The following is a 16,895-nucleotide window of genomic DNA, read 5'->3' as shown; positions in this document are numbered from 1 at the left end:
CATAAAATCATACATTTTTTATTCAGCTCTGGTTGCTTACCCTCACTTCTCTGTAAATATCTCGGCATCACATGTTGCCTTCTTATATTCATGTGAAGGCTTTGGAATTTTTATGACTTAACTGGCACCATATAAGGACAAAATATCAGTGTCCTCTGGAGTAACTGATTAGATTGTATATTCCAGTAACATACATTTCTCAACCGCAAACAGATCCTGATTTTGTGCTAAACTGAAAAATGAGGGACTGCAGCTCACTACTAGGTTCTTAATGGACTCATTGAGATTTACACACAGTGGCCAGTTTATTAGATACACTTGTACACCTGCTCATTAATGCAAATATTTGGCAGCAGTTTAATGCATAAAAGCATGCAGACATAGTCAGGAGGTTCCATTGTTGTTCAGACCAAGCGTCAGAATAGGGAAGGAATGTGATCTAAGTTACTTTGACTGTGGAATAATTCTTGGTGCCAGAAGGGGTGGCTTGAGTATCTCCGAAACAGCTGATTTCCTGGGATTTTCACACATAACTCTCTCTCTAGAGTTTACAGAGAATGGTGAGAAATGCAAAAACATCCAGTGAACGGCAGTTCTGTAGACAGAAATGAGAGCGGTCAGATGAGAATGTTCAAGCTGGTTCAAGGTGAGAGGAAGGTGGCAGTAACTCAAATAACCAATCGTTATAACAGTGGTGTGCAGAAGAACATCTCTGAAAGCACAACACCTTTGAACCTTGCAGTGGATGGAGTAAAGCTGCAGAAAACCACACCAGGTTCCACTCTGTACCTAATAAAGCAGCCTCTGAGTGTAGTTGTGTAAAAAGCAGTGTGTCCCAGATCCTCATTGGTTTGTTACTGCATTAGGGGTACAATATCAACACAAATTATGTTCTGCTAAATTAAATTAACATTATTTCTTTCTCAGTGCTTTAAACAAGCATTATCCTATCTTCCACTGAGGAATATCTATTTATCCACCAATGAATTGCACCATTTATGACGATTGAAGCCGCATCTACAGTGCATTCACCAGAAGGTTGTCAGGACTTGTACTATCCATATAATAAGAACCGTCCTGATTGTTTCTTCAAAGGAGGTGAACTTTAAGCAGTCTTGTACAATGCCCTGCACGGTATTTTCACCTACTTCAAGAGACCACAAGGAATATTTCCATTGCTAATAACCAGAACATCATATTACCCTGCAACTTCGTCCCTGAAGTAACCTAAATAAAAACCTACACCACAACTTGCACAACAGCAGAATGCACAAGTCTGGGGAAGGGGTGGATACAAGTGTCTCACAAAGTCATGAAAACAGGTTTCTTCCTACTGTTTGATGTGTGCATGAATTCTGGAGGTCTCCATGCTGGGGTACCAAGCTACCCTATGCATGCTCAGACACCTCTGCTCCATTGAATTATGGTCGACATTGTGTTCCAGCTTGGCACTCGAGGGATTGCACTTCCAAGCAGTGGTGCTGCTTGACACAAAAGCTGTCATGTGAAGCATCAATGCTGTTTAATTATTCCTGCTTGGCACCCTGTGAAAGAAGTGATGTTGCAGCTTAAAAAGGTGTTGGGCTGGTTTTATTACCTGAATAATGACAGCATTCTTCTGAAGATCAGGATCTAACACAATGAGCAAGTGTTGAGTGAGAAGTGTACTATGCCTATATTGACATCACAAGGTAAATACATTATGTTGTTGTTGGGTAAGGTATGCACTAACATTGGTCACAACAAACCAGCCTATGGGTGTGCTGAGGTTTTGTGATGCACAGTATAAGATATGACTTATGCCACAATTCCTGGCAAGTCATTTCTTCAAGTGAGCAGTGCAAGTAGGAAGAGAATGAACCAACCCACAGCCTACATCGTTTGGCAGACAATTACATAACAGGAATACTTGGCACCATAGGACAGATGTCCCACCTGCCATATAGGCAGAACAATTCCAAGCAGCAGAGGAGGAAGCTGAGAGACAAAAATAGCAATCAAAAAAACACCAGAGGCAAAGACAATACATTGGAAAATGCATGGCAGTCTTCAAGATCATCTACACTTGTGTATAAATATAAATAATTTGAAGCACAACTAAAACTAGTTTAGATTTATCCAGCACAGAATTAGATCTATATTATAAAATAGTTAACAGCATTCTGTCATTTAGTTAGAGATCATTATTGGACCAGTGGCAGATAAGAGGTGATAGAAAAAGTTGTATATCTATAATTAGAAATGTACTTGCAAAATATCCTGATTGTATTGATGTTTTTGTGGGCCATTGATTTGTTCTGGGAGGAACATAGTTTAATGACAAAGATCTTGAGAATATGGGATGCCTGGTCATCATGAATGTTTTGGGCAAAAGGCCTGTTTCCCTATAACTCCATGACTCTAAACCCAAATAAACAGTCAATGTCCCAGTGAAGGCTCAAACATTTGACTGATTATTCTTCTCCATAGATGCTGCCTGACCTTCTCAGCATTTTGTGTGCGTTCCTCCTCCTATCATATTTCACTTCATTATATCAATAATTTAACTCACATTACTACAATGTCAATACTGTTAACACATCAGGTTGGAAAGGTTTTCTGACCAATGGTCTCCAGCCTGAGGCATTAAGTCTCCTTCATATTCTTCAGAGGCTGCCTGACCTGCTGAGTGAATCCAGCAATTTCTATTTTTATTTCAGATTTCCAAAATCTGCAGTTTTATAAATAAAACTAGCAATCATGCATGTTTAATTATAGAAGCATTATATCTTTCCAATTCTTATATGTACAGTTAAAATAGCAATATAATGTAAAGTCAAAATAACATTCCATTCTTTATTTCAAGCTACTAGTAATGCATATGTTGATGCAGCTACTAATGCTTCACATGAACAGCTTCACTGACACTACAAAGGAGTGCCAAGAGTTGAACTATGAGCCAAGTATGGAAATGATAAAGCTGTCTACAAAGACTGGGTATCTTGTTGAGAGTGAGGAGGAAAACTCAAGATTCGAGGAGTACATCAATGGTCTTGTTAGAGTGACTTTTGGGTTTAGCACATCTAGCAAATGAATTCAGCCATCAATCTTCAAATCTGAATATAGATTAATTTAATTTAAAATGCAGCTCTAAACAATAGGTTCCTAAAAGCCTTGAATCACAGACCAGACAATGCTGATTAACATTAATTTAGATGTCTGTGGTGTGGGTGTGAATCTGGAGGTGTAAACTTTGTGTAGTTTCAAAGAAAGCATTATGGATGCATTGTAAATATGGAATTGTCCTTTGATGTTTAGCTCATAAAATATCAGGTAGTATTGGGCCAGCCAGACCTTTCCAGTGAAACATCTCAATATGATGCTTTCTCTATCTTGTTTTTTCGAATAAAGAGGCTGTTTGATATCTACCAGTACTTTTCTCCGGTGACTTCATTCACACAACAACAGTCTGATTACTTAGACAGAAAACTGGTAAGTGGGGTTTAATCCAGAGAAGTATGGAGTAATGCATCTAGAACGATGTATCAAGGCAAGGAATACACAATAAATGGAAGAATGGTAGAGCCAGTCAATAATGTAGTTAAAAGACATCCAGGATGCTACCTTTTAATGATTAATGATCATGGAGATAATACTGCAACTATGTACAATAATATAACCTGAGGATGCCATAGAATAAAGATCTGATTGCACTGGAGTAGGTACAATGGAGATTGACGAAGGTATTGCCATGACTGAAAAACTGAAGCCATAAGGAAAGATTAGATATGCTGGATATGGATATGAACTTGTTGCCTGGGAGGATGAAAGAGGCAGAGACCAGCATCACTGTTCACTTATAGTTGGATACATACTTGACCTACAGACTCACTAGTTCTAGAAACTAGACGTCGGCTGCGGAACTCTTTCTTGATTAGCAGAGACATACTGGGCTGAATAGCATCCGGTTGTACATTTTCTACAATTTTCTACATAGCAGCTATAAGTTGCAAATGAGCCCGTCTCCATCAAAATATTTAGTTTGGCAGGTCCAATGGTAAGTAGTCAGAGCTTATTGGCAACCGCTATGGCAACTCAATTAAGGAAGGGTCCTTAATGTTTAAAATGGGAATTATTAGACCAAAGTTTGATTTGTACCTGCATAATATAACTATTTTGTTAAGCATGGGAATGAAGGCTTCCACAATGCAGATGAGTAATACGAGCATGCTGGGCAACAAAGTAAACTCTCAATCCTGGCTTTGTCTCCGTGGTATAAACCAGAATAATGAATAATGGCAATCTCACTGTAATAAAATGAATCCTCCATCTCTTTGTTAAAGTGGATATATACAGTGCATCATTCATCTGCTCAGGTAAAAAGACAGATAAAACCTGCAATCTGGCACAGAGAGAATGCTGAAAATGAACACTTACATCAGTGTCAGGTAGGACAGAAGAATAATTCAGCAAGGAGACTTCACATCATTACCCAGTTTTAAAGGAGAATTGTACCTGAACCATTTACTTTTCTTTTATCTTCTTCAGCTGTGGATTAGCCTCCTTATGTTTTCAGCATCATCTGTTTTTGTGTCAATTGTTCTGTGGGTTTACATTGATGTTGGAGCCACAAAATGTCAGTTTTGCTCAGAATCACTGTGATGATTTGCAAGTGTGACTCAGAAGAGATTTAATATAGACACCACATTTTTCCTTTAATGTATTGTACTTTTTTTCATTCTGAATATATCATTTTAGTTTTATATTGATATTATCCCCCTTCACCTTCCACTATGCAGATAATATTTCATCTACAAAAGGCTTCCACCCTAAGCAAATAGCTCTGCAGATTACCTTTTTAATCTCTTTATGCTCAGGGAAAATTGTGCGTCATTTCTATGTAAGTTTGTCAGGCTGTGTTTATCAGGGATGGGTGTTGTGAGTCATTTGAGTCATCTGCTACTTCTGAAACGTTTAAAAGATAATATTTACCAATTTTTAAAATCTGAAGGGGAACTTAATGCCTCATAAAGGTAAACGTCCATGTCATGGTTCATTGGAACTGCATAGGAAATTGGGGTTCTGAGGAGTGGGAGAGAAGGCGGGGCTATCAGTGAGAGGAGTTGCTGATCGAGTCCGCTACGATGTGGTCAGGGCACCAACCGTGAAAGACAACAGTGAGAATAGATGAATGTAAAGAAACAGGTACTTAGTTACAGGCAGAACACTGAGGACTGATGAGGTGAGAACTAAGTCTTAGGTGACACTGTACCTACGTGAAGCTGATTTTTCTGGGTAGGAACAAGTCTGCATAGGTCTCCCTTACGTCAAAGGATGTCATAGATGCACATTGTGGGATGCTTCTTTGCAAGGAACCTGCACAAGATGTACCTGCCTGGGTGAAAGTCACAGAAGTGACATTAGATGCCTTTATTCATGTCCAGGCACCTCTGTGAAGGAGCTAGTGAAAAATTACAGACCTCACAATCCACATATATAGCTGTCCAGGTTTCATGCAATGGAAGAGTTTTCTCAGGAATTCAATCTCATAATGGCCATCAATGTTACAGCACACAACAGAACTTCCAGACCTAGGACTTTGATGTCAATCTTTAGCCTTAGCTTCTCAGAATTCTTGACTGTCAGTCAGAAGGTTGTGAATTTAAGTCCCTTGAACAGAAAATCTAGCCCAGCTCTGCATTTGAGTTCAGAAGACATTCCTCACTGTCAACAGTATCACTTTTGGCAAATACTGGTCTTGATGAAGAGGAAAGAATTGAAGAAAAAAGTAGTGAAATTGTTTTGGCTAGTAGTTATTTCTCAAATGACATCTAAAGCACATCATCAAATAATTTAATCCAATGTTATTATGGAAGCTTGCAGAGCACAATTTGACATCTGCATTTCCTACATTGCAACCACAACTATACCTCAAAAGTAGCTCCTTCCATAGCAAATTTTTCCATATCCTGAAGTCTTTAGAACTATTTTGTTCTGATAATAAATGAAGATCATGAAGCTATTGTCATAAAAAGAACAGATTTTTTTCATCGGGGCTGAGAGTAATTGTGGTTAATATATACCTACTGATCATTTCCCTTGTGATCTCTGTGCAAAAACAAATACAGAAAAATCAACACAGCTACTTTGACGTTAATTCGGTTCTGCTAAAGTTCACTCAGCGATCTTCCCAAAAGATATATTGTTTTCCCTTTTCCCCTACTTTTCTGAATACATTCATACATCCATTCTCAGTAAACGAATAGAAGGAAGCTTAGAGCCAGGGTACACTGTGCCCATTGTGAAACCTACGTAAATTGACTCCTGGTATGTAAATCAGTTATAGAAAGATTATATCAATACAAATATTTGCAAACTGTTTAACTTGGATTGTAGGGAAATTTTATCAGTAGCATAAAAATATCATGCATTGTATTTGTAATTATTGATTAATTTTGGTACTGCACTTTTAGTAAAACCAGTTCAAGACTGTTTTTGACACCAAGCATTTTAGTAGTCTATATCATAGCAATTATTTGTATGTCAGTGATGAGTCATGACCAGAGAGCACAGAAACAAGACCCTCAGCCTGCAGAGTATGCCCTGACAATCAAATACTCATACACACTAATTGTACACCGATCCCAGTTTATTCTTTTCTCATAGAGTCATAGAGAAGTACAGCACAGAAACAGGCCCTTTGGCCAATCTAGTCCATGCCAAAGTCACTTAAACTTCCTACTGCCATCAGCCTGCACCGGGACCATAGACCTCCATACACTTACTATCCGCGTACTGAAACAAACCTCTTAAACATTGAAATCGAGCTCACATGCACCTCATGCTGGCAGTTCATTCCACACACTTTTGACCCTCATGTTCCCCTTAAACCTTTTACCTTTCACTCTTAACCCATGACCTCTGGTTGTAGTCCCACCCAACCTCAATGGAAAAAGCCTGCTTGCATTTACCGTATTTATACTCTTCATAATTTTGTATACGTCTATCAAATTGCCTCTCAATCTTCTATGTTCTAAGGAATAAAGTCCTAACCTATTCAATTTTTCCTTGTAGCTCCAGGCCCAGCAATATTCTTATAAATTTTCTCCGTGCTTTTGCAATCTTATTTACATCCTTCCTGTAGGTAGGTAACCAAAACTACACACAATACTCCAAATTAGGCCTTATCGATGTCTTATTCAACTTCAGCATAACATCCCATCTTCTGTACTCAATACTTTGATTTATGAAGGCCAATGTGCCAATAGCTTTTTTTATGACTATCTACCCCTGAGGCCACTTTCAACAAATTATGAACCTATATTCCCAGACCCCTTTGTTCTACCACACTCCTCAATTCACTGTGTAAGACCTATGCTGTTTGGTCCTACCAAAGTGTATAACCTCACATTTGCCTGCATTAAATTCCATCTTGCATTTTTCAGCCCATTTTTTCAGCTGGTTCAGATCCTTCTGCAAGCCATGATAGCCTTCCTCACTGTGCACTACCATCCCTATCTTGTTGTCATACATAAACTTGCTGATCCAGTTAATCACATTATCATCCAGATCGTTGATATAGTTGATGCAGTCAGAGGCAACCCTCTATTACCACTCTCTGGCGTCTCCCACAAAGCTAAAATCTAATCCAATATACTACCTCATCCTGCATCTTGAGTGACCAAACCTTCTTGACCAACCTCCCATATGGGACCTTGTCAAATGCTTTGCTAAAGTCCATGTAGAGAACATTCACTGCTTTGCCTTCCACCACTTTCCTGGTAACTACCTCAAAATACTCCATAAGATTGATGCAACACGATCTACCACACACAAAGCCATGCCTACTATCCTTAATCAGCCAGTCTATTCAAATATTTATATATCTGGTCTCTTAGAATAGCTTCTAATAACTTTTCCATTACTGATGTCAAACTCACTGGCCTGTAGTTTCCTGGTTTATGTTTAGAGCCTTTTTTAAACAGCAGAATAATATCGGCTATCCTTTAATCTTCTGGTACCTCTCCTGACTCTAAGGATGATTTAAATATTTCTGCTATGGCACTAATTTCTGCCCTTGCCTCCCGTAGGGTCTGAAGAAACACCTTGTCAGGCTCTAGGGATTTATCCACCCTAATTTGCCCCAGACAGTATTCCCTTCAACTCCCCCTAAATTCTACCACTTGTCTACCCAAAAATCACCAACTAAGACATTTTAATATTTTTTCAGGTTTTCAGAGATTTGCCTTAAAGCTTCACATCTTCCTAATGTTGCATATGTTGTTATTTGTTACATAATAAATCATAAACATATTCTAAATTGCTGAATGCTTGATTTATCAAACACCACTGTACCTACAAAGGACAGATACAAAGCAAGACACAAATCAGCCAAAATTGAAAGGCAGAGCAGACTGGATGGGCCAAATGATGTAATTCTGCTCCTATGTCTTACAGTCAAATGTATCTTCTATTGAATTGAATTGACTTCATATACATGAGGAGTAAAAATCTTTATGTTACATCTCCGTCTAAATGTGAAATGTGCAATTCATAGTAATTTGTAATAAGTAGTGTGTACAACAGTACAGTCAATATAACATAAAAATACAATTATATCAGTATGAATTAATCAGTCTGATGGCCTGGTGGAAGAAGCTGTCCCGGAGCCTGTTGGTCCTGGCTTTTATGCTGCTGTACCGTTTCCTGGTTGGTAGCAGTTGGAACAGTTTGTGCTTGGAGTGACTCGGGTCCCCAATGATCCTTCGGACCCTTTTTACACATCTATCTTTGTCCAGAATAGTGGGAAGTTACACAGTATATAGTGTACAGGTGAGAATAATTTAGAGATCTTTAAGAAACAAATGGACAGTGTATTTTCCACCATGGTGCTAAACCACTGTGAAATGCAAGTAAAGCAATAAATCTATCTTTGTGACCCTGGGTGACAATAGATCGAAAGATAAACTATTACAGCAAGACAAATTGGGAAGGTGAAACACAGTACTGTTTTATTAAGTACAGGGCTGTGCAATTTGAATTTCTGGAATTGAAAGGTGGAACCAAAGGAAACAGTATCTTACTTATCTCTATTCAAGGGGACTGCAAATTCTCATCAGAGACAGATTTTCTGTTCAATCTAACACAAAGTTTTTACACCCTCTATTTGAACAAAAGTCTACCTTTTGGAATTGAAGCTGCTCTAGGAGAATTCTCAAATGCCTCCTAGTCATGGACTATAATGGAAGAGTACTGGTTCATTTTCTGTGAATAGTACATTCATATCCTGCATTGTGGAAATACCCACTGCTGCTTCCTTTGATCCATGTGTGGGAAAATTACCTTATTGTTTAGAGTTGGTGGATCTATCCAGCCAAACGGTGTGAGACAAGAGATTTTAAATGTTATAGGGGCTTTTGGAGTTGGAAATTGTTTTGTGTCAAGTTCATAAGAAAGTTAAACCCATTCATTTCTCTGCAAATGTAGTAAAGTTGTTAGCTAATCTTTTTGTTAAAAACAAATAGAGAACCTTCATCATGCAAACACTGTTCCACATATTTTGGTAAATTTTCAGTTAAATATCGGTCTCGAGCTTTAGCTTCATTAAAGGTATGGCTTTACCTCTCATTATGAAATGCATAGGATGCCTACATGTGTGTGCGTGTGTGTGTATTTGTGTTTGTGAGTGAGTGGGCTCTGTGTGTGTGTGTGTATTTGTGTTTCTGAGTGAGTGAGTGTGCGTGTGTGTGCATTTATAGGAGTGCATAATACTATTCTGTTTTGCTATGATCCTCTTGTTATTCCTACCCTAACCTCTACAGCAGGAATTTTGATTGTTGCCAGGTACCACTGGTTTCTACCTAAATCCCCTAAATTTTGTCGCTATTGTTTACAGATCTGCTTTAGCAGAAGTGGTTCTTGACCTGCTGCTGTGAAATTGATCCTGTTTTCATTATCTGGCCCAAATTACTACAGTCACTACTTTCACTTCTGCTCACAGACATGGTCATGACCACAGCATTGAGAAAGATGTCTGAGCAGTCTAGTCTCTGCAGTTGGAAAGAAAGGGTGCCCAATTAATATTAACTGATTAATATTCACCTTTATTGTTAAGAGCAGAGAAGTTCAATGGAAGCTACCCCAGTTGAGGTGAATCCCTGCGTGAATTGCATTGACTGAAGCCAAGTGACATTGAAGGAGCTACTATAATGATATGAGCCCTTAAGCGAAACCAGCTCTGATATTTATGCTCAGCTGTTCCTGCATAAGCTGTTCCTTCCTCTCGCTGAGGTCAGGTGTTCAGTGGATGATTCCTGTCTATGAACTTTCTTCAGATTCCCTACTGATTTTTACCTAAACTTGCAAGTTGGGGCGGTTAAGAACCTATTAGAGAAATCAGCGTTGATATAACTGAATCTTGAGGAGATTATTCTTTGAGAACTTGCAGTCTTGCTGGCCAGCAACTCCCAGCAAAGGTTTATGGACACAGTTTTCTAATGAAGAACTTCTTGCACCTCACCTTAACAGCCCTCTCCACCCTCACTACCCCTATTCCAACCCCGCATAATAATATATAATGATTTTGTTATTATTGGTTTGTGTAGGTTAGTTATAGCATTATAACATCATATAGCACGAAAAGAGTCCATCAGTCCACCATGCCCATACAACCATCACCCCAGGCCACAGATAATATCTACCCTTCAACATCATCAAATAGGTAATCTGGCCATTATCACATTGCCGATGAAGGGTCTCAGCCCAAATTATCGACTGCTTATTCCTTTCTATGGATGCTACCTGACTTACTGACTTCCTCTAACATTTTGTGTGTTTTCTTCTGGATTTCCAGCATCTGTGGAAACTCTTGTGGCTAAATTCAAGTCCCTAATTTAGTGGCCTGATTTGTCACTACCCACCTTGTATTACAACAGTGATTCAATCTAAAAGTACATCCCTGGTTATAAGCACTATGAGGTAACCCCAGGGGGTAATTGATAGTGTATAAATGGAATTTTGTTCCTTTCATTTGGATCTGATTTACCTCTGTCGAAACCCTGGAATAATATTAACATAACAATAAGAGTGTAACAAGTACTTCTCAGGAAAGTTTTAGTTCAGTCAGTCTGGTTCTGCCACAAGATTATTGATGTTGCTTTCTCCTTTGTTGTTGCCCTTAAAAGTCTGTCAGCATCTAACTGGAGAATATAATTCTTCCCAGGAGCTTGGGTGGATGAGGAGACTTGCAATGCTGCTTATCCCATGAGACGCTCTACTTCTAACAAAAGCTAGCACACCCATTCTACTGTATTTTATGTAACAGGTTCTTCTCAGCTGTTGCTTGGGCCATCTATCCTCACTGGCTAAAACAGCGATGAGTGATCCACCCTTTGATAGATCCAGTTGTGTAAAATTATACCTCTGAGTAAATAAGGGGATGGCAGCTTATTCCTGCCCCATTGTGTTGTCCCGAACTAAGACGGCAAAACCTGTCACTCCTTATGACTGGGGAATTATTTGCAAGCTAGGAAGAGCTGACTGAAGGAAAAGTAAATTCACTAACACAGGAGAGCCTGCTTCTTTAAATTGAAATAGGTCTTAAGATTGTATTTTGTTTGACCTGGGTATGGTCAAATTTTTAAAAATTATTCTTATACCATCAAACTGCCAGACATGGAACTAATCCAACAGCTAAAATGTTATTACAAGAGTCATCATTTTAACTATGACAGCAATCAGGCACCTGAAGGACTAAGCTGAGCAAGAATCCTCTGCCTAATTTTACAAAAGTGAGTCTCGGGCAATTTTACATGTGTTACTGCTTATTTGAGATTAGTTGGAAATTTCATTAGAATAGCTAGGTGTGGAGCATTCCAACTATTCTCACAGTAGCACACACACAAAATGCTGACAAAGGGTCTCGGCCCAAGATGTCAATTGTACCTCTTCCTATAGATGCTGCCTGGCCTGCTGCGTTCCACCAGCATTTTGTGTGTGTGTTGCTTGAATTTCCAGCATCTGCAGATCACCTAGCGTCTGCATTCTCACAGTAGATCGAACTGAGATTTCCATTTTATTAGATCATGTTACATATAATTAATCCAGTGAGTGACAGGGTACATTTTTATTCAAAGAGGGATGCCCTTTGCAAGGGAACCTTGGTTTTCAAGGGATATTGTGGCCCTAGTTTAAAAAAAAAAGCAGGTATATAGCAGATATAGGCAGGTAGGAACAAATGAGGTGTTTATGGAGTACAAGGAATGCAAGAGAACACTCAAGAAAGAAATCAGGAGAGTTAAAAGAATGCATGAGGTTGCCCTAGCAGACAAGATGAAGGAGAATCCTAAAGGGATTCTAGAGATATGTTAAGAGCAAAAAGATTGCAAGGGACAAGATTGGTCTTCTGGTAGATCAGGAAGGTAATCTATGTCTGGAGCTAAAAGAGATAGGAGAGATCTTAAATGGAGTTTTTTGCATCTGTGTTTACTCAGAAGACAAACACAGAGTTTATACAAATGTGGCAAAGCAGCATTGAGGTAATGTACCCTATACAGAGGCGTTAGCTGTCTTGAGACAAATTAGGGTGGACAAGGTGTTCCCTTTGACCCTGTGAGAGGCAAGAGCAGAAATTGCAGGGGCCCTAGCAGAGATATTTAAATCATCCTTAGCGACAGGTGAGGTACTGGAGGATTGGAGGATAGCCAATGTTGTTCCGCTGTTCAAGAAAAGCACTAAACAGAAACCAGGAAATTATAGGCTGGTGAGCCTGACATCGGTCGTGGGAATGTCATTGGAAGGTATTCTAAGGGACTGGATATGAGTACTTGAATAGACATGAACTAATTAGGGGTAGTCAGCACGGCCTTGAGCATGAGAGGTCATGTGTAACCAATCTTAAAGAGTATTTCAAGGAAGGTATCAGGAAAGTTGATGAAGACAACATTTAACAAAACCCCGCATAGGAGATTGGTCAAGAAGATTCAGTTGCCTGGCATTCAAGATGAGGTCGTAAATTGGATTAGACATTGGCTTTGTGGGAGAAACCAGAATGTAGTAGTAGATGGTTGCCTCTCTGACTGGAGGCCCGTTTCTAGTGGAGTGTCACAGGGATCAGTGCTGGGTCCATTGTTGTTTGTCATTTACTGTATGTCAATGATCTGGATGATAATATTGTTAACTGGATCAGCAAATTTGTGGATGACATCAAGATTGGGAATGTTGTGGACAGCAGGAAAGACTATCAGAGCTTGCAGTGAGATGTGAACCAGGTGAAAATGACAGATGGAATTTACGGCAGACAAGTGCAAGGTGTTGCACTTCATTAGGACCAAACAAAGTAGGTTTTACGCAGTGAACATCAGGGCTCCGAGGAGTGCAGAAGACAAATGGAATCTGAAAATACAGGTCCATAACTTATTGAAAGTGGCAGTACAGTAGCAGTCATAAAGAAAGCTTTTGGCACATTGGCCTTCATAAATTGAAGTATTAGTTTTTAGGAGATAGAATGTTATGTTGAAGTTATTAAAGACATTGGTGAGGCCTAATTTGGAGAATTGTGTGCAGTTTTGGTCACCTACCTACAGGAAAGATGCAAATAAGGTTGAAAGCGTACAGAGAAAATTTGTAAGCATATTGACGGAACTGGAGGACCTGAGTTGTAAGGAAAGATTGAATAGGTTAGGACTTTATTCTTTGGAATGTAGAAGATTGTGGGGAGATTTGATTGAGGTATATAAAATTGAGGGGTATAATAAGGGAAGACACTAAGGCTGGGTGGACTACAATGAGAGATCATGGGTTCTGGGTGAAAGGTGAAAAGCTTTAAGGGAAACATGAGGGGAACCTCTCCATTCAGAGGGTTGTGAGAGTGTGGAATGAGCTGCCAGTGCAAGTGATGTATGCAAGCTCGATTTCAACATTTAAGAGAGGGCTGAATATATACATGGACGGTAGGGGAATGAAGGGCTATGGTCCGGGTGAGGTCAATGGGAGTAAGCTGTTTAAATGGTTTGGCATGGACTAGATGATCCAAAGAGCCTGTTTTTGTGTGCACTTTTCTGTGGCTCCTTCGCTAAATTCCTTGTATGAGGACCTATTAGGTAGTTCCATGTCTTAATCACAAATGTGTTCCAAGTTATTCAAACTTGTTTATAGTAACTTCGTTTTCTACAAGTTGCCCATTCGTATTAAAATGTCTCTAGTGAACACATTTATCGTGAACAGGAGGCCACTGCAAATTTTTTTTAAAAATGTATAAATCTTCTAGAGTTGCACTTGAATATTTAGGATTATGGTTTTCTTTAAATCATTTGATTATTTAGGATTATGGTTTTCTTTAAATCATTTTGTGTAACAGTTATAAATATTCTTTTTTATTGCTGTATCCAAAATTCTCAAAAGTTTCGTGTTGTGCCTTGTAAATTGATCCTTTATGCAAGAGTACATTACTCAGTCAATTTGGCATGATGTATAATATATGTTATCTAATAAAGTACATCCTTGAATATGTACTGCACTTCCATAGAGACCTGATGCTTTAATTTACATTATCATAAAAAAGTGGGAAATATATCAATTCAAATTGATGAATAGTAGCAATATTTAAAATAATGTTGGCATCATTAAAAATTCATTTTATGTATTTATTTTAGTTCTAAAATCTAAACATTGCAAAAAGCTTTAAAAAAAAGCAAATATTTGTATTTACTCCATTTAAACCACTTTAAAACAACATTTATCATTTATCAATAAAACAGAGGCAAATTATGCAAAGCCTTCAACCCTGATTTATAATCAATACCATTTAATGGTCAGAGAATTCACATTAGTGAATGCTTGCACTGGTTAGGAGGGTTCCCTTTGTGGAGACAACACACTGTGAAGACAGCACAGTGAAGGAGTATTCACTCCAGCTAGGTAAACAATAGTAATTAACCTTTGGGGATGTTTTCATCACTTGAGGACTCACCCAGTAGATGAGTTATCCTATCTTCTCTTATGGTTGTGCATTGAAAAAAAACTTACTTTTCTGTGAAGCTGGAGGCCAGTAAGTCATGTACTATTATTGGCATTAACCCATACCTGCGATATTTATGAGATGATCCTGTTTTATAGGCCTTTGAGTAAGGGGACCCAACACTGAGTGGTGGGCATATAGTACCTGCTTCAACTAGTGCTTCTCATACTGTAAGTGTTTAATCCACTTGGGTATGTAGGCACAGAATGAGTACAATGGTCATGGTCAAAATCTTTTCTTTTACAGGCCGAACAGCCGACTCTTTCTGGGACTGGAGTTTGATCAAAATGCTCATGTTTGACTGTCTGCCTGGAAAGCAAAACCCAATGGATCCAACTTCACTGGTAACCAAGAATTTTCATCATTAAGCTATTCATAGCAACAGGTCACTGTACATTAAATCCAGTATTTCAGCTCGCACTTGTTTTCCATCTTCATTGTTTCCTTGGCTTTTACAATGGGGTTTAAAATGCAATAATTTTGTTGAATCCTCCAGTGAGTTTATCCAATTAATGTCCTAGGCATACAAAATAAAGCTGCCATCTTGATTGGGAGCCTATGCAATTTGATAATGGAGTAAAAGGAAGGGTGGGGGCAGGGTTGTTATTCCTTATAAATGCCCAGTGATTCTCTGTTGGAAAAACATATACATGAACCTAGTGTACAGAAAAAAAAATTAAGTTGGCCTTGCTGGCCCTCTCAGAAGTTTCCAGCACCCTCATTGTGGAAAAATTACTTCTCATTCATGGCTTGAATGACGATCCCCTTATTTCGAAACTGGGCTCATATCGGGAAAAACATCTACCCAGTACCCATCCTGTTCCCCCTGAGTCTTTTGAACTTGTACCGGCCCAGCCTAGCACTGAAGAGTGTTGAGTTTGTATCTTACATTGACTGGCCTTCTCAGTGAATTGCTTGTATAATGTCTATCAGAGTCAAATGGAACTATGCATCATTTCTTGTTTGGTTTTGTAGAATGTTTTATTAGCATTTGTTGGTCCCACTGCACACGAGTTTCTTCACAAATTTATCGTCAGAGTCACCAACCAAATAAACTTGTTATTCATTAAATATTATCAAACAATACTGTATGTTGCATCTTTTTCATGGCTTTGCAGCACTGATGAAAAGTCCAGCAAGTCTGTTGGGCTATTCCTGAGTCAGATTTTCCACAGCGCGCCAGCAGGCCTTTACATAGCACCCAACATCCACAGGAATTTTTTCCCAGTTGCTCAGCTGGCTCTGGCTGCATCATCTGTCGAGCTCCCGATTTGCTACCCATCAGTCCTACAGTCCTGAGCTGGGCTTCCCATAGAGCTTGATGTGCCAGCTCCATCTTCTTCCTTCTGCAACAATGGGTTTCTGTCAATCCAAGCAGCGCCAACCTGGCCAGCAAAGGGCACATTCAATCTGTGGCTTCATTATTCAAAGTATGAGTAAAGGTATATTGAAGTTGTTAGAGAGGAATGATATATCTCTTCACTAATGTTTTGAATGAAAGGGTCAATTTTTCCGGCTGCTTTCTGTTCACGAGCTTGGAGTGCAGAATAACAGGAGCAGCAGGATTTCCTGTCCAAGGCCAGTAACTGGCCTGCAGGAAAAACTGCCATTGGCAAGGTCAGGGCACAAGGTAAAGGCCAACTGTAGGTTTTGGCCCCTGGAATCTTCAGTCATCCTGATCTTGACCTTCCCTAATCTGTCCATTTCAGATCCAATACCCATCTCCGCCAGCTCTGCCAACATCCAGTTTCATTCCCCAGCCTCCCTCACATCCAGCTCTAGCATGTTACTATGGATCTAATGAAATTCTGTGGCAGGACCAGCCAGGCAGTGGGAAAGGCCCTGGGCACCATAGGACTTCAGTGATCATCAGACTCATAAACAAGGGGAAGACTGGGAA

General features: G+C 39.2%; 1 protein-coding gene across 9 annotated transcripts in view; it reads left to right on the top strand.

Moving 5' to 3' along the window:
* Positions 1-16,895, top strand: part of LOC140195117 (Krueppel-like factor 3) — an 81,525-nt gene that overhangs the window by 30,115 nt on the left and 34,515 nt on the right. For all 9 annotated transcript variants that reach the window (XM_072252888.1, XM_072252890.1, XM_072252887.1 and 6 more), the window contains one exon: positions 15,242-15,339. In XM_072252888.1, the coding sequence (XP_072108989.1) occupies positions 15,283-15,339 (57 nt within the window). In that variant the 5' untranslated portion in view covers positions 15,242-15,282. The remainder of the gene's footprint in view (positions 1-15,241; positions 15,340-16,895) is intronic.

The sequence above is a fragment of the Mobula birostris genome, chromosome 3, assembly GCF_030028105.1.
Source record: "Mobula birostris isolate sMobBir1 chromosome 3, sMobBir1.hap1, whole genome shotgun sequence".
Lineage (NCBI taxonomy): Eukaryota > Metazoa > Chordata > Chondrichthyes > Myliobatiformes > Myliobatidae > Mobula > Mobula birostris.
This window is presented reverse-complemented; position numbering and strand designations above follow the sequence as displayed.